Below are 24,353 nucleotides of genomic sequence, written 5' to 3'. Positions count from 1 at the left end.
ACACTGTCACCGAATCTGACAGTTTCCGTTTTTACCAGCTGATAACTGCAGGAACAGGAAGGGAATGAGTTAAAGAGCTACAGAATACAATGCGAAGAAGATTTCTGTTGTTTTTGTGGTTGCCAATGTTGTGTTTCCTTTCTCAGACAGTCTCAGAGACAGAGAGATTTGAGCGCTGCTGTTATTTCCTGAAGCTCTTCTTTGACTCTAAGGAGCTTAAAATACTTTTTTTTTTTTAAATTTTAAAATATTCTAGCTGCTTAGGCCCGACAGGGGGCCAACTCAGGCCCGGCGGGCAGCCAGGCTTGCAATACACTGGCGGAAACCCTGTGAAATAGCATATCACATGATGTGGTTAGGCGACATTTTCACATAGAGCAGGTCTAGACCATACTCTTTAATTTACAGAGACCCAACAATTCCCCCATGAGCAAGTAGAGAGAAGAGTGGTTATAAAAGCAGTTGAAAGAACACTACTTTTCATTCTTACTTTTGGATGTTTGACTTGAAAGAGAATTTATTTTACTTCTAATTATAACTATTCTAATTATTATTAAGTGTTAATTCTTGCAATCAGCTCAGTAAGTTTTTGTTGTTTTTTGTTTGCTTATGTTCAGTTTGTCCAGTTTTACCTTCTCTTTCTCCTCCTAGTCACCTTCTGCTCTAGGGGACTACACTTTTAGCCTCTTGAAGGTTTACTTCAACTCTGCTTCTTTCTTTACCTTTGCCAGGTAGCGGTGTCTCAGCTCTACATATTGTTTATCCTGCAGCTTTAGCTTTAACCTCACCAGAGGGGTGTACTATGAAACAAGATTAGTGGGTTAGTGAGGTATGTTGAGCCTAAAGCCAAGGTTTTCAATGTCACAAAGGTGTCTCTCTTTTAACCTGACTAGATCACCATGGTAACTTATACTGCAAACTTAACCTGGTCCGGTGCAGGTCATGTTCCGGGTTTCGGTTTAAATCAGCAATAAAAAGTGCCACCCTTTCACTGACCACCTGATTTGCTACCAAGTCTGTTTAACACTGCTGGTACTGCAGCTTTTAGAACACTGATTAGAAAATTGATTAGTCTTTTATCACACTTACTATTGATTTGATATGTCATATTGTAAATAGGTTGTGGTTACTTGTGGGATGTGATTTTGTTACAATGTATCAAACTGTATTTCAAATTTAAAATAAAAACTAATAGAAAACAAAAAACTAATGAAGAAATACTTTGAACAAAAAAATAAATAAAATTGATTAGTCTATTAGTATTTATCACAGATAATATTCAATCTATAATATTAATTACACTTTGATTTGTCCAAAACCTAGAGTGATTTCCACTTATCCTTCATTATGGGACAAAGTAAGGCCTAAATGCACTTCTTGAGTATAATGTTTAAATCTGCTGCATCAAGTTTAAAGTTTAAGAGCTGCTCTGGATGTGGGAGGCACGGAGAGAGCTTTGAGTGGTAAAATAAGTGTATTAACTACTTACGAATTAGATTTTTATTTAACAAATTTACACCATCAGCAATTTTCTGCCAGCATTCCTCTCTCACCTTATTTGCAGCAGCAGTATTGCTTTTTGCTGTGATAATGTATTTATATTTTTCATAGCTCTCCATTATAATGACCTGTTCCTCCTGACTGAAGTAGGCGGCACATGATCGGTCCATTTTGTGCTCAAAAAGAGTCAAATGACGCGCCAAAATGGAATGGTAAATGGACTGTACTTGTACAGTGCCTTTCTAGTCTTCCGACCACTCTCAGCACTTTTTTTACACTACGAGCCACATTCACCCATTCACACACATTCATACACTGAATGGGCACAGGGGCTACCATGCAAGGTCCCAACTTGCCCATCAGAGGGAACTAACCATTCACAGACATTCACACACTGATGGCACAGCCATCAGGAGCAATTTGGGGCTCAGTATCTTGCCCAAGGACACTTCAACATGCAGACTGGAGAAGCCAGGAATCGCACCGCCAATCTTCCAATTAGTGGACGACATCTTGAGCTACATCCGTCAAATGCCTTGCTTTTATGGGGACACACAAAGAGCCTGAAGCAGATAGCCTGGGATAACAAAGACAGTTCATAACCACCGTCGTGATACCAATTCACAAGTTTAGGGTTTGTTAAGCCAGCTCACACAAAGAAAGCCTGGGTATGTTGAACTTGGTTCATACTACACCCTTCTGGAGGCACTCTTCGCTATATGCTAGCCCTGAAACAACTCTACTTGGCAGATGTGAAGAAAGTAGTGTTGAAAGCAGCTGAAAGAGGAGACGAGCTGCATGAAAGGACATATTGAAAGGTGAAGAAGATTGGAGAAATGCTGAATCAGAAGGAAATTGAACAATAGGAAAGGCCTTTGCACACCAGGCATGTTTTTTAATGAGATTGATTTGCTTGTTAATATTTTTCAAACCCGTATTCAGTCAATGCAAGCTTTCACATCAGCGACGGAATTTAGCTGAGCAATATTGCAGCTTTTATATTTCAGGCCAAGTTTGATTTTTTTTTAGGCCTAGGCTGTATTTTTATTGATTATAGTTCAAGCATTATCAGCAGCCCAGTTCTGACATTTTACAATAGGTCCCAGTAAATGAGTCTGGGCTAACATGCATCCATTGGGGATGACAAAGCAGGGTTATCAAGTTAATCAGATATCTTTAAAAAGTGCTATAAAATATCTTCTGAAATTTTGTTTATTATGAAAAATCGTCACCCTGGATAAGTGAATGTTCAAGATAAAGTTATAACAATCTCTTATACAGTTATCTGACCTAATCATACTTTGCAGAGCACCCCCCTGTTTCTTCTTTTGCAGATGTTTATTGTCTAAAATAATAAAAGTATCAGTGGTCAACAATGCAATGAATTATTTGACAGTCACGTAATGTAAACAAGCTTGTGTCTAATCAGAACTGAGTGTAATCAACTGGTGTTGTGTTTGCTGTGTTTAACAACTACAGCATAGCCACCATTCCTCTACTTTATAGTTGATGAAGTGAAGAAGTTGTGTAAGAATTTGAGGGACATTTATATGAGAAAGAATGCACAACTTTTCTCTGCAGTGCTCCCTCCCTCTGTTTACCTGGCTTCTTGTAGGTACTCCACCAGCATGCCGTCACTACTCTTCCTCTTTGCCTTGGCTGGCCTGGTAGCTACAGCACCACAGTCTCCCTCACTTTCTGCATGGTCAGATGCCTGCTCTGCTGGCCCTGTATCCTCATTCTGCTCTTCCTCACCATCTGTATTGCTCTGAGTGCTATAAATAATGACATTGAGTGACAGAATGACAAGTGAAAATTAGAGTTGATATTCTGTCGGGGAAATCGTAGAAAAATAGCAAATATTGTATTAGTAGACAGAAAAAAAATCAGGCACTATGTGCAGATACCGTTTTTTCTAACTGTCACCAAATGACAGGATTGGTAAAAAATCACTGCAGTGTTTCTAGCGTTAAAGCAATTGACAAATGAGTTAAGTTAAATGGGTTATAGCCTACCTCCTGAATGAAATGGACTTTTCTAAGAAAGACATTGCCTCCATATACTTTCATCTCTTCTTCTGCCAGCTACCTACTGGGACACTCTTAACTTCTCCCGCTTGCCAGGCAGAAGAGCAAGAGGTAGGTTTATTTTAAAGACTGACTTAAGTTATGATAGTCTAATTGTCTTGACAGTAAAAACACAGTTGTAAACATCCGGTGGGCAGGCAGCACCAGAGGTCAAATTTAATTTATCACTTTGTCGTGATGGAAATAGGAAAATGAGAAATGTTACGGTTTTATAACATAGATCAAAAATAAAATGTTGGATAAAATTAACATACTGTAGATATAATTCTTTGCTAAAATATTTTAAGACGCCAATGACCCAAAGAGAGTCTAAAGTTAGTAAATTTCCTGGAAAGAACCAAGTACATTACCGCTAATTTATAGGTCAAATAAAGACAGTGTTCAATTGGTGCACTTCCAATTAATGAATTCCAGTTGCTAAGCTAGTATGAGCTAAAGTCTTTCAGTCAGTTCACAGCAGGTCAGCCAAACATGCAAATATATTTCATCTACAGAAAAACACACATTTCAACATATATGAGAATAAAGTTTCCAATAATAAATGACTGATGAATAAATATTAACTCGGGTGGAAATGGAAATCTATAAATAGACCAAATTACACATATAATTCTTTCCTGGAAACTTTCAAGAAATTAATAAGAAAGAATAATGGACCTTTAAAATAAAGTGTGACCAAAAACTCAGATGGCGTCCTGGTGGTCCAGTGGTTAGGCAAAAAAACAGATCAGAAAAACAGATCCACAGATATCCAAAACAAAGAATACAGATTCAATCAAATATTGCTCATTTATACACAAAGACAGAAACATACATGAAGCTGAAGCTTGACACAGAATTAAATGCTGGAAGTTAATTTATTTCCACAGATGTTTTTGCAGATAGAATGTGGTCTTTGTTTACCACCATCATCATCCCACTACCCACCCTTCAGAAGTCTATAAAACTTCTCAAAACCAACGTTACAGAATGCTTTACACAAAACTTACACACAGATACAGGAAGAAAATAAACCAGTATAACATGTTCAAATTTAAGATGTATAGCATATAAAACAAAAATAATTGGTAAATCAGTGGATAAAAATGAGTTTGAAGAAGTGATTTAAAGGAAGATAATGCCTTATCAGACTGAGCTCCTCAAACAGGTTGATCCAGACCCCTGACAGCAAAGACCAGGATCCATATTTCTCTGTGCTGATAATTTGCACTAATTCATTTCCCACCACTCAGTGTGAAGAAAAACAAAGCAAACAGGTAACCAGTGAAGTGATGATAGAAATGGAGTAATATGATCTCTTTTCTTGGTTTTAGTTCAAAGTCTGACAGCAGCAGTGTTCTGTACTAGTTTTATATATATTATTTTAATATGTTTTAAAGGTGAAAACAGGACTGGACGTGGCGCTGATATGATCATCAAAACTTAGACTGGAATCAAAAAAAAAAGTTTTTCACCACAGGCTTGATGTTGTTAATAAGATATTATTTGACCTGGAAAAATGATAAATTATTTCAGAATTTAACTAAATGAAATTTATGGACATCCAATCTGTCACAACTCTCACATCTGGGCCTGTATTTATCAAGTCTTTCAGAGCAGGAAATTGCTCCTAACTGGCCAAAAATTATCAGAGTGACGCATCTCTGGTTCTACTTTTAGGAGAAAAAGCCTTTTATCAACTTTCAAAACATGGTAAATGATTCCTATCTCTGTGAATATTTAGGAGTTGCAGGAAATGGAGTTCAGGCAGAGATATTCCCTGAAAGGAGAGATTTTTTGGAAATGCTTGATGACAGTGAGCTTATTAAAAGATTGTTTGAGCAAAAACAGAATAATTTGTGAGACTGACTTTGTGTGTGATACAAAGGAGAACACATGATATTTCTACAGAACATCGTTTAAATAAATACAGAACGTCCTCACAATGTTACACTTTATCGTAACAGGGAAAATGCAGCTGTGCAACAGTGATGATTCTGTCAAAACTGACGATGATGGACGTCATGAGTCAAACTTTGATCTGGTTTAATGCATGTCGTAAAGATAACGAGCATGAAGAAGGTCCTCAGTTACATGTTCTTCATGGAGAGGGTTTGCAGCATGTGTCTGTGCAATATGTGCAAGATGCAGCACTATTACAGGCTGTGAAACCATGTGGCTGAACCAAGATCATTTCACACAGCTGAGTCAAATTACCTGTTATCTTAATTAACATATAGGCTACATTTATTTCTCAGGCTTTCTTTATAGTCTGTAAATATCATCTTACAATGAATTTTGGCATTATAATTTTGTTACATAACTTTGGTAAATTACCTGCCTGGTTACCTGCCTATACACATAATTACCATATTACCACTGTTTAATATTAGCTGAGACTGTGAGAAAACTACAACATGTCATCATTATTTCTACTTTGCTGCTCTGACTGTGGTAAAACAGCAATGTCTCACTCTCTCCCAGGAGTAATCCCTCTCCTGCTGACAGTCACAGTAAATTCTCTCCTGCTTCATAAATTAGTTTTAGTCCTTGTTAACTCTCAGTGTGATTCTGAGATGCTTGATAAATGTGGGCCCAGGGTCAGAGTCTGACTTATAACACCTGTTTTTAATCTTTTCTGCATCAAACAGCTCATGTATAACAAATCTGTAAAGTGCTAATTCAACAAAATCCAGAGATAACTGTTCAGTTTGTAGTCAGTTAAGAGACTTAAGTGAAGATGACAAAATCCAGATCCAGACTCCGGTCCAGATTGATCATCAGGATACAGCTGATCCTCTCTCAACACACACTCCTGGATGTTCACTCACACTCTGACAGGCATCATCACCATCTGATGAGAGAGGAAGAAACAACAGAGGTCATAAATCAATGTTTAGTGAGACTCACTTCATCGACTGTTAGTCAGTGATGCAGCACATCCAGTATAAAGAGCAGCAGGGACTTCAGTCCTGTTCAGACCAGAAGTGGAACAGTTGTGCAGCGTAGCCAGCTACTATGAGTTCTCATGTTAACGTGTTGGACTGAACACACTGAGCTCTAAGCTCAGAGACCTGCAGGGACTTTTGTTGTCAAGTCTGTTTACTCTGCAGATTTAACTGAAGTACACAGAGGAAATAAACTGCTCAGAGTCATGAACACATCATTGGTGCAGAAACAGAAACATTCATTTATCAGTTTACTGATGGATTTACTGTTGATACATGTGAATTGTTAGAAAAGTTTAAAAGCAACACAGTCTCTGTGGGATTTGATGATCTTTCCTGCTGTTAAATCATCACATGAAAATCAGTCAGAACTCTCAGCTAAACACCTGCTGTGATTCCTGGACTTCAGCCGAGGTTCTGGTCTGTATACAGACCACATGGTTACTAAACGCCAGTGATTTGCAGGCTGCAGTCAGATTGATCTTAGAGCTCTGACAAAAATGAACTGAGCAGTTATTTAGTGTTGAAATGAGAGAACAAACACTTTCAGATCAGATTTGATGGTATGACAATTTGATGATGAAGACCAATGTCTCTATACATTTTGTAAGGCTGTCAGCTGTAATCCAGCTTTATTTCTTGTAGACATGAATACAACAACAGTCGTCTTCACATCAACTAAAACACATGATCACAACAAGTTTCTGGCTGATCTGATTGGCTGACTGTACTCTCTCTGTGTCTGTCTTTCTGTCCAATCCTGAATCCTGTCACCATTCTCCTCTCACAGCTTCACTAAGGAAACAGCCACTGAGAAGGTTGGAGGGTTAATCAGGAAATACTGGGTCTTTGCTTTGATACTAACTGTGTTTAATACAAGACTGCGGGAACCAGCACAGACTGACTCCAACTCTCTACTGACCTCAGTTTCTTCAGTCTACAGTGTCGACTCTTCCTAAGATCAGACAGCAGCTTCACATCTGAATTCTTCAGGTTGTTTCCTGTCAGATGAAGCTCTCTCAGATGGGAGGGGTTGGACTTCAGAGCTGAGGCCAGAGAAGCACAGCTGTTCTCTGACAAACTGCAGTAACTCAATCTGAATAAAGAATAAATGATGTAGATAAAAATCCATTTATAATTCAATCAGATGTGTTTTGGTTTTAAATGTGTAGTTCAACATTACTATGCCCTTGTGATATTGTGGATCACATCATGATGTCAGCCTTCTACAGACATCATCCAAATGTCACCACATGCATTCAGACACATAAAAAAATACTTTAAACATCTGCATTGCTCTCTCTCTGTCTCTCTGTCTCTCTCTCTCTCTCTCTCTCTCTCGGATCAATATCAATGATAAGAAATTATTAATTTAAACACATTAAAGAACATAATAAAGAAATATTTCTCCTTCAACAAGTAAACTTGATCAATTTAAAACAGATATTAGTTGAGAGGATCTTCTGTATACAGGTGTGACTCTATCAAAAATTATAAACATTAATTTACTTTAACAACTGACAGTGGACATTTTCTACAGTTTCTTTAAGAAGCAGTCATCTTTTATAACTACAGATTAAACTTTGTACAGTAAAAATTAAAATACGGAAAAAAGAAAACTAACTTGATGGATGTAAGTTATGTATCTACATAAATTAGGTGCATTTGTTAAACATTAAGATCAACAATAGTAACAGACAGTCAGTGAACTGACCTCAGAACCTCCAGTCTACAGTGTGGAATCTCCGGAAAATCACACAGCAGCTTCAATCCTGAATCCAGAAGCATGTTTCCCTCCAGTTCCAGCATTCTCAGATGGGAAGGATTGGACTTCAGAGCTGAGGCCAGAGAAGCACAGCTGATCTCTGACAAACTGCAGTGACTCAATCTGAATAAAGAATAAATGATATAGGTAAAAAAAATCCATTTATAATCCAATCAGATGTGTTCAGGTTTTAAATGTGTAGTTCAACATTACTATGCCCTCATCAATCAGCTTTTCTCTAAAATGAGCAGTGACTTTGTCATTGTGTTATTGTGGATCATCATAATGTCAGCTTTCTACAGACATCATCCAAATGTCACAACAACATTCAGACACATATTCATGTCAACACTGACTCATGAAAAATGCTTTAAACACCCGCATTGACCTCTCTGTGTCTCTCAGTGTGTGTGTGTGTGTGTGTGTGTGTGTCAATATAGTGATCAGACATTATTCATTAAAACATATTAAAGAATATAAACATATCACAAAAAGTAAGGAAATTTGTGTTTGGTAGATTATTTCTTTGTTGTAACAATGCTTCTTGGCAATAAATCTTGCAAAGCCTGTTTATTTCCCTTTTAAATGGTTTGTAAGGAACATGCATTTGGGGGATGAGCAGCAGAGCTGAGTATGTGGGTTGCACCCATGAAAAATTTGCCAAGTCTTCTCTGCCAATGCCAAACAGCTTATTCTGCCATTGACTCTTGTTTGGTGTTTGGTGGATTTGACGATTGAAGTTTGAAGAAACAAGACATATCAGCAATTTAGCAATTTATTCATTTAACAAACAGGAGCCTCAGTAGCATGTGGAAGAACCGTATACAGCCGCAACAGCCTGGCACCTCCTCCTCATGCTGGTCACCAGCCTGGTCACACACTGCTGTGGGATGGCATCCCATTCTTCAACCAGCATTTGTCGCAAGTCAGCCAACATGGTTGTGTTGGTCACTCTGGCATGAACAGCATGCCCAAGCTGATCCCACAAGTGTTCAATGGGGTTGAGGTCAGGACTGCTGGCAGGCCGTTCCATCCTCTACACTCCCAAATTCTGGAGGTAGTCTCTGATAAACCCTGCTCTGTGGGGGTGAACATTGTCATCTTGGAGGATAGAGTTCGGTCCCAGACTGTGGAGATATGGGATTGCCACTGGTTGCAGAATCTCATCTCGATATCTCTCTGCATTGAGATTGCCTCCAATGACGACAAGCCTCGTTTTTCCAGTGAGAGAGACCACCATCACACTGCCTCCACCAAAAGATGTTACTCTATCGTTGAAGCAACCAGTATAGTGTTCCCCGCCTCTTCTCCACACTTTGACCCTATGATCCAACTGCCGTAGGAAGAATCTGGACTCATCGTTGAAGATAACGTTCCTCCACATAATCAGGTTCCAGTGCATGCGTTGCCTACACCAGCGCAAATGGGCCTGACAGTGAAGGGCAGTCATGGCATGCCTCCTGGCAGCACCTGGGGGTACCAGAAGCTCAAAACAAGAGTCAATAGCAACAGCAAAATAAGCTGTTTGGCATTGGCAGAGAAGATTTGGCAAATGTTTCATCGGCACAAGCCACATACTCAGCTCTGCTCCTCATCCCACAAATGCATGTTCCTTACAAATGTGGCACCATTTAAAAGGGAAATAAACAGGCTTTCCAACAGTGTAAGATTTATTGCCAAGAAGCATTGTTACAACAAAGAAATAATCTACCAAACACAAATTTCCTTACTTTTTGTGCTATGTTTAGTAAGGAGATATGATGAAGTAAACTTGATATTAGTTGAGAGGATCTTCTGTACACAAATGTGACTCTTTACCAAAAATTATAAACATGAATTTACTTTAACAACTAACAGTGGACATTTTCTACAGTTTCTTTAAGAATGAGTCTTCTTTCATAACTACAGATGAAACTTTGCACAGTAAAAATTTAAATATGGAAAAAAGAAAATTAACTTCATGGATGCAAGTTATGTATGTACATAAATGAAGTTCCGTTGTTAAACATTAAGATCAACAATAGTAACAGACAGTCAGTGAATACGCAAAGTGAACAAGATCTAGCAGGCAAGATGGCGGCGCCCATGTCAGCAGCGGCTGAATTGGCTCACAATAAAAACACCAATAATGAATTCGTTAGTGGCCGGAAATGCATGGAGAGACTGATTTACAACCATCAAAGCATGCTGTTACTGCATATGGTCAGTGAAACACAAACTCTTGACCCAAACACTTACTAATTTATTAAATTTACTAAAGAGACCTTGGCTTGCTACATTCAGCAGGTGAGGCCTGCAAAGCACCAGCACCTACCACCAGTGCTAACCGCTTTTAGAGGAAGCGGAGGTGGTGTATGCATAAGCAGAAGCATTTACATCAGTAACAGATGGTGCAGGAATGCATACGGGATTTATTTACATCGTTCCCCGGATATTGAGTTTTTGACAGTTAAATAGTAGATAGTTAAATGCCATCCCTTTTATCTAGGGAGTTCTCTGTCATAGTCATAACTGCTGTTTACATACCTCTGGATGCAGACACAAAGGCGGCCTTAAACATCCTCTACAGCTCCATAAATGATCAGCAAACCACTCACCCTGAGGGAGTATTCATTGTTGCTGGGGACTTTAACCAGGCAAACATGAAGAAAGTTCTCCCTCTCTTTTACCGACATGTGGGCTTTGCGATAAGGGGAGCCAACTTACTGGATCATGCTTATACCAACATCAAAGGAGCATTCACAGCTGTACACTGTCCCCACCTTGGCTCATCTGACCACATCGCTGTGATGCTTACACCAGCATATAGACCACTGCTGATCAGAACAAAGCCCTCTTCAAAACAGGTGAGGGTCTGGCCAGAGGGAGCCATGTCAGCATTACAGGACTGTTTTGACTGTACTGACTGGCCTGTCTTCAGAGAGGCTGCCACCAAAGATCAGATCACAGATGTTGGTGAGTACACTGAGGCTGAGGATACATTCAAAAATGTATGGAGGATGTCAGTGTCACAAAAACCATCACAGCCCGGGCAAATCAGAAACCATGAATGACCACTGAGGTTCAAGCCCTGCTGAAAGCAAGAAATTCAGCTTTTAAATCTGGCGAGATCAGAGTCATTTTCAAGACCAAAGAGACACTAAGAGACTGTGGCAGGGTATCCAATCTGTTACAAATTACAGGTCTGCCCCCCAGGACTGTGATGATAGCACTGACTTCCTAAACCGTCGAAATAATTATTTTGGCAGGTTTGAAGCACTTAATAACACCAGCAGTGAAAGCCACTCCACACCACGACAACCAGGTGCTACATGTGGACCCAGCTGATGTCCAATGGACCCTGAGAACGATCAACCCAAAGAAAGCTGCAGGTCCTGACATGATACCAGGGTGCGTGCTCAAGGGGTGTGCGGATCAGCTGATTCATGTCATAACAGACATATTTAACATCTCTCTGAGTCAAACCGCTGAACCATCATGCTTCAAAAGCTCAGCCATCATCCCAGTTCCAAAAAACCCACAGTCACTAGTCTAAATGACTAGCGACCGTTAGCACTCACTCTCATAATAATGAAGTGCTTTGAAAGGCTAGTCAAGGATCACATCTGTCCTTCCCCCCTCACTCGACCCACCCCCAGATCGTTCCACTGAGGATGCTCTATCCACTGCACTTCATCTGAGCCTGGAACACCTGGAGAAAAAGAACACACATGTACGGATGTTGTTTGTCGATTTTAGCTCAGCATTCAATACCATAATCCCCCAGCATCTGGTGAACAAACTGGGGCACTTGGACTAAACACTCCACTGTGCAACTGGATCTTGGACTTTCTCTCAGACAGGCCTCGATTTGTACGAGTAGGCAATAACACTTCATCCATCATCTCACTGAGCACCGGATCTCCACAGGGATGTGCCCTGAGCCTCTTACTGTTCACCCTTATGATTCACGACTGTTGCGCAAAGTGGAGTATGAATCACATCATTAAGTACACGGTTGACACGACAGTGGTAGGCTTGATCCAGAACAACTAGGAGAACACTTACAGGGAGGAGGTGAAGCTCTTTCCAGACTGGTGCAGGAACAACAACCTTGTACTGAACGTCAAAAAAACCAAGGAGATGGTGATTGACTTCAGGAGGAAACAGCTCATGCACACCCCGATCCTCATCAATGGAACTGCTGTGGAGACTGTACAGAACACTCAGTTCCTGGGGGTTCATGTGGCCAATAAACTGACCTGGTCCCTGCACACCTCCTCTCTGGTGGAAAACGCTCACCAGCATCTACATTTCCTGCAGAGGCTGAAGAGGGCTCATCTCAACGGCAACCAGGGCACCATTGAGAGTGTTTTGACCAGCAGCATCTCTCTCTGGCATGAGAACTCTAACACCTCAGACAGAAAGGCACTGAAGAGAGTGGTGAGGACAGCAGGGAGGACTATTGGGGTCACACTGTCACCTATAGAGGATCTGGCCCAGAAACACCTACTGGCTAAAGCAACCAGCATCCTGAGAGACTCCACTCACCCCTGCTATAAACTGTTCTCCTTCAGGCAAGAGGTACAGCATCCTGTGTAGCAGCACTGTCAGGTTCAGTAAAAGCTTCTACCCGGCTGCTATCAGACTGTTTAACAAAATAACACACTGCTGACTGTGCTTTTGTGTTTTTTTTGTCTGTGTTATGCAAATGTGCAATATTATCTATTTATCTATGTGCAATATAACACAATCATGTGTGCAAAAACTATTTATTTATTCTTTTTTTAATATATATTTACAGACCACTCTTATTTTTATATACTGTTTTTTATCTGTGTTTTTAAATGGTACCATGCTCGTAATTTCATTCTGCTTTGCATCACTGATGTTTTTGCTGAATGACAATAAAAGGAATCTTGAATCATTGAATCTTGAACTGACCCCAGAGTCTCCAGTCTACATTGTGGACTTTCCAGAAAATCACACAGCTGCTTCAATCCTGAATCCCGAAGCTTGCTGTAGTCCACATGCAGCTGTCTCAGATGGGAGGGGTTGGACTTCAGAGCTGAGGCCAGTGAAGCACAGCTGATCTCTGACAAATCATTGCAGCTAAACAATCTGAATAAAGAATAAATGATGATGATAAAAATCTAGCATAATCCAATCTGATGTGTTCAGGTTTTAAATGTGTAGTTCAACATTACTATCTCCTCATCAATGAGCTGTTCTCCAAAATGAGTAGAGTGACTTTGTCATCCAAATGTCACCACAACATTCAGACACATATTCATGTCAACACTGATTCATAAAATGCTGCTGAACTCAGTCAAGTCTGTAATTAGAGGATCAATTTGAAATCAGACATGTTGGACTAAATCTGTTCATTATTTATTACATGACCTTCTTCCTGTATTTGGTAGTTTAATAGGTATGTGTCATTAAAACATGTTATTGGTGGCAGTAATCATTCCTCTTGTTCATACTGACTGTGAAGTGGTTTCTTCCTAACACAGCTACACCGTAGGAAATGAGTTCATAAGTTCAGCTGAAGCTAATATGAGGCTTTGACAGTCTGGTAGACACCCAGTTGATTTGTCTGACTCAAAGTTAGACTATTTAGTACAAAATTCCCACTTTGAGTTACGATCCCTCCACTGCAGCTCAGCAAGGAAACACTGAAGAAACACAAAGATACTTACTTGATATGTGTAACTCAGACTGCTGAAGCCTCATATTAGTTTAAACTTTGGAAGTCATTTTTACCCAGAACAAGACTGTGGATTTTTTTTTTAAATAAAGTAAATTCTACAGATTTGTGCAAAGGCAATTCCTGAAAATTTATTAGACAAACATTTGAAACTTCAGTGATGGATTTGAATTAAATATATAGAAAAGACTACCAAAGCTACAGCCAGTGAACTGACCCCAGAGTCTCCAGTTTACAGTTTGGACTCTCCAGTCCAGCACACAGAAGCTTCATTGCTGAATCCTCCAGGTCCTTGAGACTGAGATTCAGCTCTCTCAGATGGGAGGGGTTGGACTTCAGAGCTGAGGCCACAACTTCATAGTGAGTCTCTGACAGTCCAGAGCTAGAAAGTCTGTCATGACACATATATGACAACATATGTTATCATGAAAGAGGACACTTTATATTTACTTCATGCATTTGATAACAAAACAGATTGACATTCCCTATTTTGATTAACATTTGCTCTTCACATCAGTGATTCAGCTCATCTTTTTTTCATTTTTTCATTTTTTTTTTACTGGGGCATTTAATTCCTTTAATGTAAAGTGACAGTTGAGAGATAACAGGAAACAAGAGGAGAGAGAGAGAGAGGGAATGCTGCTGGAATCAAACCACTGACATTGTGGTTATATGACATGCATCTTAACCAGTAGGCTACCAGAGCACCCCCAGTTCAGCTAATTGTATCTCACTGTGCTTGAATCAAAGAGTAATTCTCATCACTCTCTCTCATACCTGCAAACCTTTAATATTTGTTTTGCTTTAATCTTGCAGATGAAGGGAGAGAAAATGGAGTTACATTGAGGCATCCATAATGTGCATAGTCTGTCTGTGTTATCTGATCCCATGTCTGTCTCCACAAAGTCAGCATGAGACCATAAAACAATTTTTTTACTGTCCGCTATTTTTAATTTGACTCCAGGATATTTTTACTTGGTTCAACTCAGTGAACAGTTACAGTTGAAAAAGATCATGTCTCTTTGCTACCTGCTGCTGTCAAGTTCACATCCATAAGCGGCAAAATTTAGTGACTGTTGACAAACACACATGAATCAAATGGCTTGACAATATTAGACTAGTAAATAATTAAGTGTTAATGTAATTAAATATTTAGATGTGCATGACAGATGACTCCATGACGTTTAGTTGTCAACTTTCTTATCTGAGAATCTGAAAAGCTGATTCAACACACAAACACAATTAACAAACCAATAAGGTTGAATTATTTTCAACATGATGTTGTCAGAATTGAAAAAATCTGACAGAGTATGAAGCACAACTTTAACTTGTATGCTGTTAATTACAGTAATTGTGAACAAACGACACACAGTGGGAATGCATCAGCAGTCAAGCTATCCAAACAGTCCCTGGTCACGCAGGGACCACAAGTTAGCTCCTTAACTAAATATCTGTTACCAAAACAGACTTTTTACTATTGTTCTCTTTTCATATCAACTGCAGATTTAATATTTTTGCAAACTTAAGTCCAGTGCAACACCATGTCTCCATACAAGCAAATCATTTACTAATCCCTGTATAAAAATCTAACCTTTACATTTGACAGATGCAGTACTGTCTAATCGCTTTTTTCGTTTGCCTTTTATTAATTGCCAACTAATTGGTAATTGATTAATTGTTTTGAGTCATTTTATAAGAAATAATACTAAAATTCTTTGGTTCCAGCTCCTTAAATGTGAATATTTTCTGGTTTCTTTAGTCCTCTATGACAGTAAACTGAATATCTTTGTGTTGTTTGAGGATGTCGTCTTGGACTTTGGGAAACACTGATCCACATTTTTCACCATTTTCTGACATTTTATAGACCAAACAACTCATCGATTAATCCAGAAAATAATCAATAGATTTGTCGATAATAAAAATAATGGTTACCTGCAGCTCTAATATACACATATACTGTATATATATATGGTCTACAAACGGGAGGCAAGGACGTTGTGGTCTCAGTGAGGACTGGCAGGTCTGGTTTCAGTTTTTCAGGTTCAGTTTAAAGTAAGGTCAGAGTAAAGAGTAAAGAGGACTGTGGTCTAATGTTAGTTTTTGAGGACTCGTGTATATTTGGATCCTCTGAGCTCTGATAAATATAAGAACATGTGAGTGTTTGAGCCCAGTGTTGAAGGAAGTTCAGATCAACGTCTCCTCCTGCTGGACAAACACAGGAACACCTGAGAGACTGAAGACTTCCTAAAAAAAAGGGTCAGCAACACCAATATGAGGGCTGAATCCTGATGTCCAGCACACAAGGAAAAAACTCCTATTACTCACAGTAGTAATGTGGTAAGTGCTGCACAGTGGAAAATATCGTATTTCATATATTTCTGGGCTGCATTGTGTCTTCTCTCACATTGAATCTTTGCACTTCAGGAGCACTGATGGATGCTGCTGTGTGTAGTAGTTTAGTGTATTTTATGAAGGATGTGTGCCATGTGTGGACTATGTTTTGGATTGCGTTTTTCTTCTTAGTGTGTGTGTTTCTTTTATTGTGTATGTTAAGTTTTGGACACACTGCAAACCAATTTCCCTCTTAATCTTAATTTTTCTCTATTTTTTGACATTTCATAGACAAAATGATTAATAGGGGCATCTCTAACTAGATTTAATCTCTCCTCTCCCCACATGTTTTAAAATGTCTTTTTTCATGTATTTGTTTCTCCTTGTTGTGTGTGTTCAGTCTGTATGCATTGCTGTTTTCTTGTATCATCACTTGGTGGTTTGGCTCTCCTCTCCCTACATGTTTTAAAATGTCTTTTTTCATGTATTTGTTTCTCCTTGTTGTGCATGTTCAGTCTGTATGCATTGCTGTTTTCTTGTATCGTCACTTGGTGGTTTTGCTGTTTCTTTGTTTGTATATTACATCTGATTTCAGCAATAAAGTGAGGGAATAAAGAAAACACAGACAATCTAAAGTTAGTAAATTTCCAAGAAAGAACCAAGTACTTTAGTAATAATTTATAGGTCAAATAAAGACAGTGTTCAGTTGATTCACTTCCAATTAATGAATTCCAGTTGCTAAGCTAGCATAAGCTAAAGTCTTTTAGTCACCCTCCCTTCAGAAGTGTATAAAACTTCTCAAAACCAATGTTACAGAATGCTTTACACAAAACTAACACAAACATACAGGAAGAAAATAAACCAGTAAAACAGACATAAGATTCACATTTAAGATGTACAGCATATAAAACAAAAATAATTGGATAAATCAGTGGATAAAAATTAGTTTGAAGAGGTGATTTAAAGGAAGATAATGACTTATCAGACTGAGTTCCTCAAACAGGTTGGTCCAGAGACCTCATAGCAAAGACAAGGACCCATATTTATCTGTGCTGATAATTCATTTCCCACCACTCAGTGTGAAGTTATAGAAAAACAAGCTGCATTCATGCAAATCGTGGCTTTATTTATTTATTTATCATTTGTTTTAAACTGCTGATGGCAGAGATATATTTAAAAGAGCTGTAAGGACACATAAGTCAAAAGGAGGTTTAGCTGGAGATGAGTTGGACAGTGGAAAGGATAAATTTCATGTTTTTAATCAAGTTGTGCCCACAGTCCCTTTGCATCATTATTGCTATGTGCAGTGTTGTACAATACATGCAAGATTCTGCACTAATGTAGAAAAAAGATGTAAAGGATGTGATTGGATCGGGCTGGATCACACAGCTGGATCACATGATCTCACCTACAAGTTTAAATTATGTAGTTATTTTTAAAGCCATCTGATTGGCTGACCAGTGTTTACTTACAGCCTGATGCAAATGACTCGTTAAATGTCATTTTGAGATATAAACTGTTCATCTTGAGCATATAAAAGCTAGCTAGCTAGCCTGGTAACACACACTATAAGAGCGTTCACTCACGCTCTTACAGAGATCATCACATCTATCTGATGAGAGAAGAAGAAACAAAAGAGGTCACATTAACAATATATGTTTCTATTGTTACGGTGTATTTATCTTCATGTAGAGAACAGAAGTTAACTTGGGGTGTAGTAGAAAGAGGAACTGGACAGTGGAAGAGAAGATGTTCTTCATGGAGAGGGTTTCATGTGCCTGTGCAATATGTGCAAGATGCAGCACTATTACAGGCTATGAAACCATGTGGCTGAACCAAGATCATTTCACACAGCTGAGTCTAATTACCTGTTATCTTAATCAGCATATAAGTTACATTTATTTGTCAGGCTTTCTTTACAGTTTGTAAATATCATCTTATAATGAATTTTAAATTCAAAATTACCAGTGTTTAATATTTCCAGCTGAGACTTAGAAAACCACAACACGTCGTCATTATTTCTACTTTGCTGCTCTGACTGTGGTAAAACAGCGACGTCTCACTCTCTCCCAGGAGTAATCCTTCTCCTGCTGAAAGTCAGTAAATTCTCTTCTGCTTCATAAATTAGTTTTAGTCCTTTCTAACTCTCAGTGCGATTCTGTGACACTTGATAAATATGGGCCTAAAATCAGAGTCTGACTCATAGCACCTGTTTTTTTTTTTTATCTTTTCTGCTTCAAACAGATCATATATAACAAATTTGTAAAGTGCTGAGTTCAACAAAATCCAGAGATAACTGTTCAGTTTGCAGCCAGTTAAGAGACTTAAGTGAAGATGACAAAATCCAGATCCAGACTCCAGTCCAGATGGATCATCAGGATGGATCATCCTCTCTAAACACACACCCCTGGATGTGCACTCACACTCTTACAGAGATCATCACTTCCAGCTGATGAGACAAGAAGAAACAACAGAGGTCATTTATCAGTGTGTACTGAGACTCACTTCATCAGCTGTCAGTCAGTGATGCAGCAAATCCAGTATAAAGAGCAGCAGGGACTACAGTAAATCCATCAGTAAACTGATGAGTGAATGTCTCTGTTTCTGCAGTAATGATGTGTTGATGACTTTTAGCAGTTTATTTCTTCTGTGCACTTCAGTGAAGTCTGCAGAGTAAACAGACTTGATACCAAAAGTCTCTGCAGGTCTGTTAGCTTGGAGCTCAGTGTATTCACTCTAACACTTTAACATGAGAGATGAAAGGAAGCTGGCTACGCTGCACAGCTGTTCCATTTTTGGACTGAACAGGATTGTTGATACATGTGAACTGTTAAAAAAGTGTAAAAGCCACAGAGACTCTGTAGGATTTGAAGATATTTCATGCTGTTCAGTCATCATATGACAATCAGTCAGAGCTCTCAGTTAAGCACCTACTGTAATTCCTGGACTTCAGCAGAGGATCTGGTCTATATACAGACCACATGGTTGCTAAATGTAATGATGGTTCTGTGAAATCAGAGCCAGTGATTTGCAGGCTGCAGTCAGACTGATCTTAGAGCTGTGACAAAGATGAAATGATCAATTCTTTAGTGTTGAAATGAGAGAACAAACACTTTCAGATCAGATTTGATGGTATAACAGTTTGATGATGATGAACACTGTCTCTATAAATCTTGTAAGGCTGCCAGCTGTAATATATCTTCATTTCCTGCAGACATGTACACAACAACAACAGTCATCTTCACATCAACTCAAACGCATGATCACAACAAGCTTCTGGCTGATCTGATTGGCTAACTGTTTTCTCTCTCTCTATCTCCCTCTCTCTCTCTCTCTCTCCCTCTCTCTCTCTCTCTCTCTCTCTCTCTCTCTCTCTCTCTGTCTCTCTGTCTTTCTGTCCAATCCTAAAGCCTGTCACCATTCTCCTCTCACAGCTTCACTGAGGAAAGCAGCTACTGAGATGGTTGAAGGCTCAACAAGAAATAATGGATCTTTCCTTTGATATCTACTGTGTTTAATAGAAGACTGCTGAAACCAGTACAGACTGACTCCAACTCTCTACTGACCTCAGAGTCTCCAGTCTACAGTGTGGACTCTCCTGAAGATCAGACAGCAGCTTCATGTCTGAATCCTGCAGGTTGTTGTCTCTAAGATCCAACTCTATCAGATGGGAGGGGTTGGACTTCAGAGCTGAGGCTAGAGAAGCACAGCTGATCTTTGACAAGCTGCAGAACCTGATTCTGAATAAAGAATAAATTATGTAGATGAAAATCCATTAATAATCAAATCGGATATGTGCAGGTTTAAAATGTGCAGTTCAACATTATTATATCCTCATCAATGAGCTCTTCTATAAATTGAGTAGAGTCACTCTGTCATTGTGTTAATGTGGTTCATTATAATGTCAGCCTTCTACAGACATTATCCAAATGTCACCACAACACTCAGACACATATTCATGTCAACACTGATTCATAGAAAATACTTTAAATACCTGCAGTCATCTGTCTGTGTCCCTTCAACATTTTCTACAACTTCTTTAAGAATCAGTCATCTTTTGTAGCTATAGATTAAACTTTATACAGTAACGATTAAAGTGTGGAAAAATAGAAAATTAACTTTGTGGATGTAAGTTATGTATGTACATGAATTAGGTTCGGGTTTATAAACATTAAGATCAACAGTAGTAACAGACAGTCAGTGAACTGACCCCAGAGTCACCAGTCTACATTGTGGATTCTCCAGAAAATCACACAGCAGCTTCACTCCTGAATCCTGAAGCTTGTTGTCTCTCAGATGAAGCTGTCTCAGATGGGAGGGGTTGGAATTCAGAGCTGAGACCAGAGAAGCACAGCTGATCTCTGACAAACTGCAGCCCCACAATCTGAATAAAGAATAAATGATGTAGATAAAAATCAATTTATAATCCAACCAGCTGTGTTCTTGTTTGAAAGTGTAGTTCAACATTACTATGTCCTCATCAATGAGCTGTTCTCTAAAATGAGTACAGTGACTTTGTCATTGTGTTATTGTGGATCATCATAATGTCAGCCTTTTACAGACATCATCCAAATGTCACCACAACATTCAGACACATATTCATGTCAACACTGGTTCATAAAATGCTGCTGAACTCAGTCAAGTCTGTAATTAGAGGATCAATATGAAATCAGACATTTTGGACTAACTAAACCTTTTCATTATTTATTACACGACCTCCGTCTCCCTGTATTTGGTAGTTTAGTAGGTATGTGTAATTAAAACATGTTATAGGTGGCAGTAATCATTCCTCCTGTCTATACTGACTGTGAAGTGGTCTCTTCTTAACACAGCTGCACTGTGGAAAATGAGTTCATAAGTTCAGCTGAAGCTAACACAAGGCTTTGAAAGTCTGGTAGATTCCCGCTTGATTTGTCTGACTCAAAGTTACAGACTATTTAGAACAAAATTCCCTCTGAGTTACAATCCCTCCACTGCAGCTCAGCAAGGAAACACTGAAGAAACACAAAGATACTTACATGATATGTGTAACTCAGACTGCTGAAGCTTCACATTAGTTTAAACTTTGGAAGTATTTTTTACACAGAACAAGACTGTGGGTTTGAAAGTCCTGAAGAAAAAATTTACAGATTTGCGCTTGGGCAAATCCCAAAAATGTACGAACCAAACATTTGAAACTTCAGTAAAGGATTTGAATTGAATACATAGAAAAAACTACCAAAGCTATTGCCAGTGAACTGACCTCAGAGTCTCCAGTCTACAGTTTGGACTCTCCAGTCCAGCACACAGACGCTTTACTCCTAAATCCTGCAGCTTGTTGAGACTTAGATCCAGCACTCTCAGATGGGAGGGGCTGGACTTCAGAGCTGAGGCCACAACTTCACAGTGAGTTGCTGAGAGTCCACAGCCAGAAAGTCTGTCATGAAACATATATTACAACATATGTTATCATGACAGAGGACACTCTATATTTACTTCATGCATTTGATGATGAAATAGTTTAACATTCCTTATTTTGATTAACATTTGCTCTTCATATCAGTGGTTCAGCTAATCTTTTTTTAATTTTTTAAATATTTTTTCTGGGGCATTTTTTTCCTTTAATGGAAAGCAACATTTGAGAGATAACAGGAAACAAGAGGAGACAGAGAGAGAGACAGGGAATGACATGCAACAATGGTCAGCTGCTGGAATTAAACAGTGGACACTGTGGTTATAATGAAACAAATGGCTTGACAATATTAGACCTGTACATAATTAAATATTAATGTAATTAAATGTTTAGATGTGCATGACAGATGATTGCATGATGTTCAGTTGTCAACATTACTTTCTGAGAATCTGGAAAACTGATTCAGCACACAAACACAATTAACAAACCAAAAAGGTTGAATTATTTTCAACATAATGTCATCAGAAAGATGTTATCAGGGTATCAGCATTAAAATATAATATTGACCTGTAATGTGTATAAGATCTCTTGAAACAGTCTGAATTCTCCTATTCTGCTCTTATTTATTCATCAGACCTCTGTGCATTTCCTGCTACTACTCTTCTCTACACTAACAAGAGAGAAACACCTGAGAGTTTCTTTCTGTGACCAACAGCATATAAGAAAAACTTAAGAACAAGACTATGTAACACAATTTCCCTCTTTAAAATAAAAAGTTGAATTTCTGAGAAATAAAATGCACCATTGCTCAATTCAACACACTCAGGGGGTTTGTCTTGTATGACCAGTAGTTTACGGAGGCTAATGTTAGCAAACATTAGATATTGTTGTATAATGGACATTACGGAATTAATTCACTGATTTGCTGATCCCCTGTGCTCACTATGAAATGGCTCAGAAACCATTAAGAAAAAGATGATGATGAAAGCAATTCTCTCTGGTTCAGAAATCACCTTTGGAAAATGATACAGATCTTATTTTAAACTCTTAAACATAGTGATAAATACAGTGTCTGTTTAATTATATATGATTTGCAGAACCTGCTCATATAATAATATAATAATAATAACTTTATTGCATTCACTGATAACTGTAAAATACTGATATATGTTGTCATACAATGCTGCTGTAATGAAAATTCAACCACACTCTCTATAGTTCTTCATTTCTTTTACCAGGTGTGAATGATGCCTCCATCACCCAAGAAGAAAAAACTGTAAAATCCAATAGTTACTAGAAATGAATAGAATAACTGTGTTCATTAATTTAACAGTTATACACACAACCAACTAAAAAATCAACATTATTTGCACTCACATTTTAACCAACTAAAGAACATCTGAGACTTACTATCACTGACATATAATTTCAGCTCTAAACAATTAGTGCACTATTTTAACAATAATAAGAATATTATATTATTTATATTTGAAGAAATACTACTAATCTACACTGATTTACAATGCTAATCACATCTGGACTTACTGAGCCTTTCTGCAGTTCCTCACAGCTGGGATCAGTCTCTGTCGTCCCTCCTCTGATGTGTTGTACTCTCTCAGGTTAAACTCATCCAGAACCTCCTCTGACATCTGCAGCATGTAGGCCAGAGCTGAGCAGTGGATCACAGAGAGTTTCTTCTCTAATCTGTTTTTTGACTTCAGAAACTCTTGGATCTCCTGATGTACTGAGCGGTCGTTCATCTCCATCAGACAGTGGAAGATGTTGATGCTTCTGTCAGGAGAGATTCGGGTCTTCTTCTTCAGGTTGTTAATGGCTCTCTGGATGATTTCTGGACTGTTCTCTGTCTGACCCAGAAGGCCTTCTAAGAGACTCTGGTTGGACTCCAGAGAGAGGCCATGAAGGAAGCGAACAAACAAGTCCAGATGGCCATTTTCACTTCTGAGAGATTTCTCCATGGCTGCCATCAGGAAGACATCCAGAGATGAGTCATTGTGTTTTTTTCCCAGGAAGTCCTCCAGTAAGTCTGTGTTACTGTTGGTGTAACAGTGGTACATGTAGACTGCAGCCAGAAACTCCTGAAAGCTCAGATGAACAAAGCAGTAGACTGTTTTCTGGAAGATCACGCTCTCTCTTCTAAAGATCTCTGTACAAACTCCTGATAACACCGAGGCCTCTGTGACATCAAGACCACTCTGCTCCAGGTCTTCTTGGTAGAACATGATGTTTCCTTTCTCCAGATGTTCAAATGCTAGCCTCCCCAGCTTCAGAAGAACTTCCTTGTCAGCCTCTGTCAGCTCCTGTGGACTCATCTCATGTCCCTCATCATACTTGTGCTTCTTCCTCTTTGTCTGAACCAGCAGGAAGTGTGAGTACAGGTCAGTCAGGGTCTTGGGCAGCTCTCCTCTCTGGTCTGTAGTCAACATGTGCTCCAGAACTGTAGCAGCAATCGAGCAGAAGACTGGGATGTGACACATGATGTGGAGGCTCCTGGATGTCTTAATGTGTGACATGATTCTGCTGCACAGCTCTTCATCACTGAATCTCTTCCTGAAGTACTCCCCCTTCTGAACATCAGTGAAGCCTCGTACTTCTGTTACCCTGTCAACACATGTAGGAGGGATCTGATTGGCTGCTGCAGGTC

At 38.9% G+C, this 24,353-nt stretch overlaps 1 protein-coding gene across 1 annotated transcript in view; it reads right to left on the bottom strand.

The window, feature by feature from the left end:
* The window catches only part of LOC137197494 (NACHT, LRR and PYD domains-containing protein 12-like), a 316,885-nt gene that overhangs the window by 269,518 nt on the left and 23,014 nt on the right, over positions 1-24,353 (bottom strand). Inside the window, exons 9-11 of the mRNA XM_067610953.1 lie at positions 21,542-21,715; positions 20,510-20,683; positions 19,866-20,039 (exon numbers count right to left, since the gene is read on the bottom strand). Coding sequence (XP_067467054.1) covers positions 19,866-20,039; positions 20,510-20,683; positions 21,542-21,715 — 522 coding nt within the window. The remainder of the gene's footprint in view (positions 1-19,865; positions 20,040-20,509; positions 20,684-21,541; positions 21,716-24,353) is intronic.

The sequence above is a fragment of the Thunnus thynnus genome, chromosome 14 (genome assembly GCF_963924715.1).
Source record: "Thunnus thynnus chromosome 14, fThuThy2.1, whole genome shotgun sequence".
Lineage (NCBI taxonomy): Eukaryota > Metazoa > Chordata > Actinopteri > Scombriformes > Scombridae > Thunnus > Thunnus thynnus.
The sequence above is the reverse complement of the archived record's forward strand: the minus strand, read 5'-3'. Positions and strand labels throughout refer to the sequence as shown.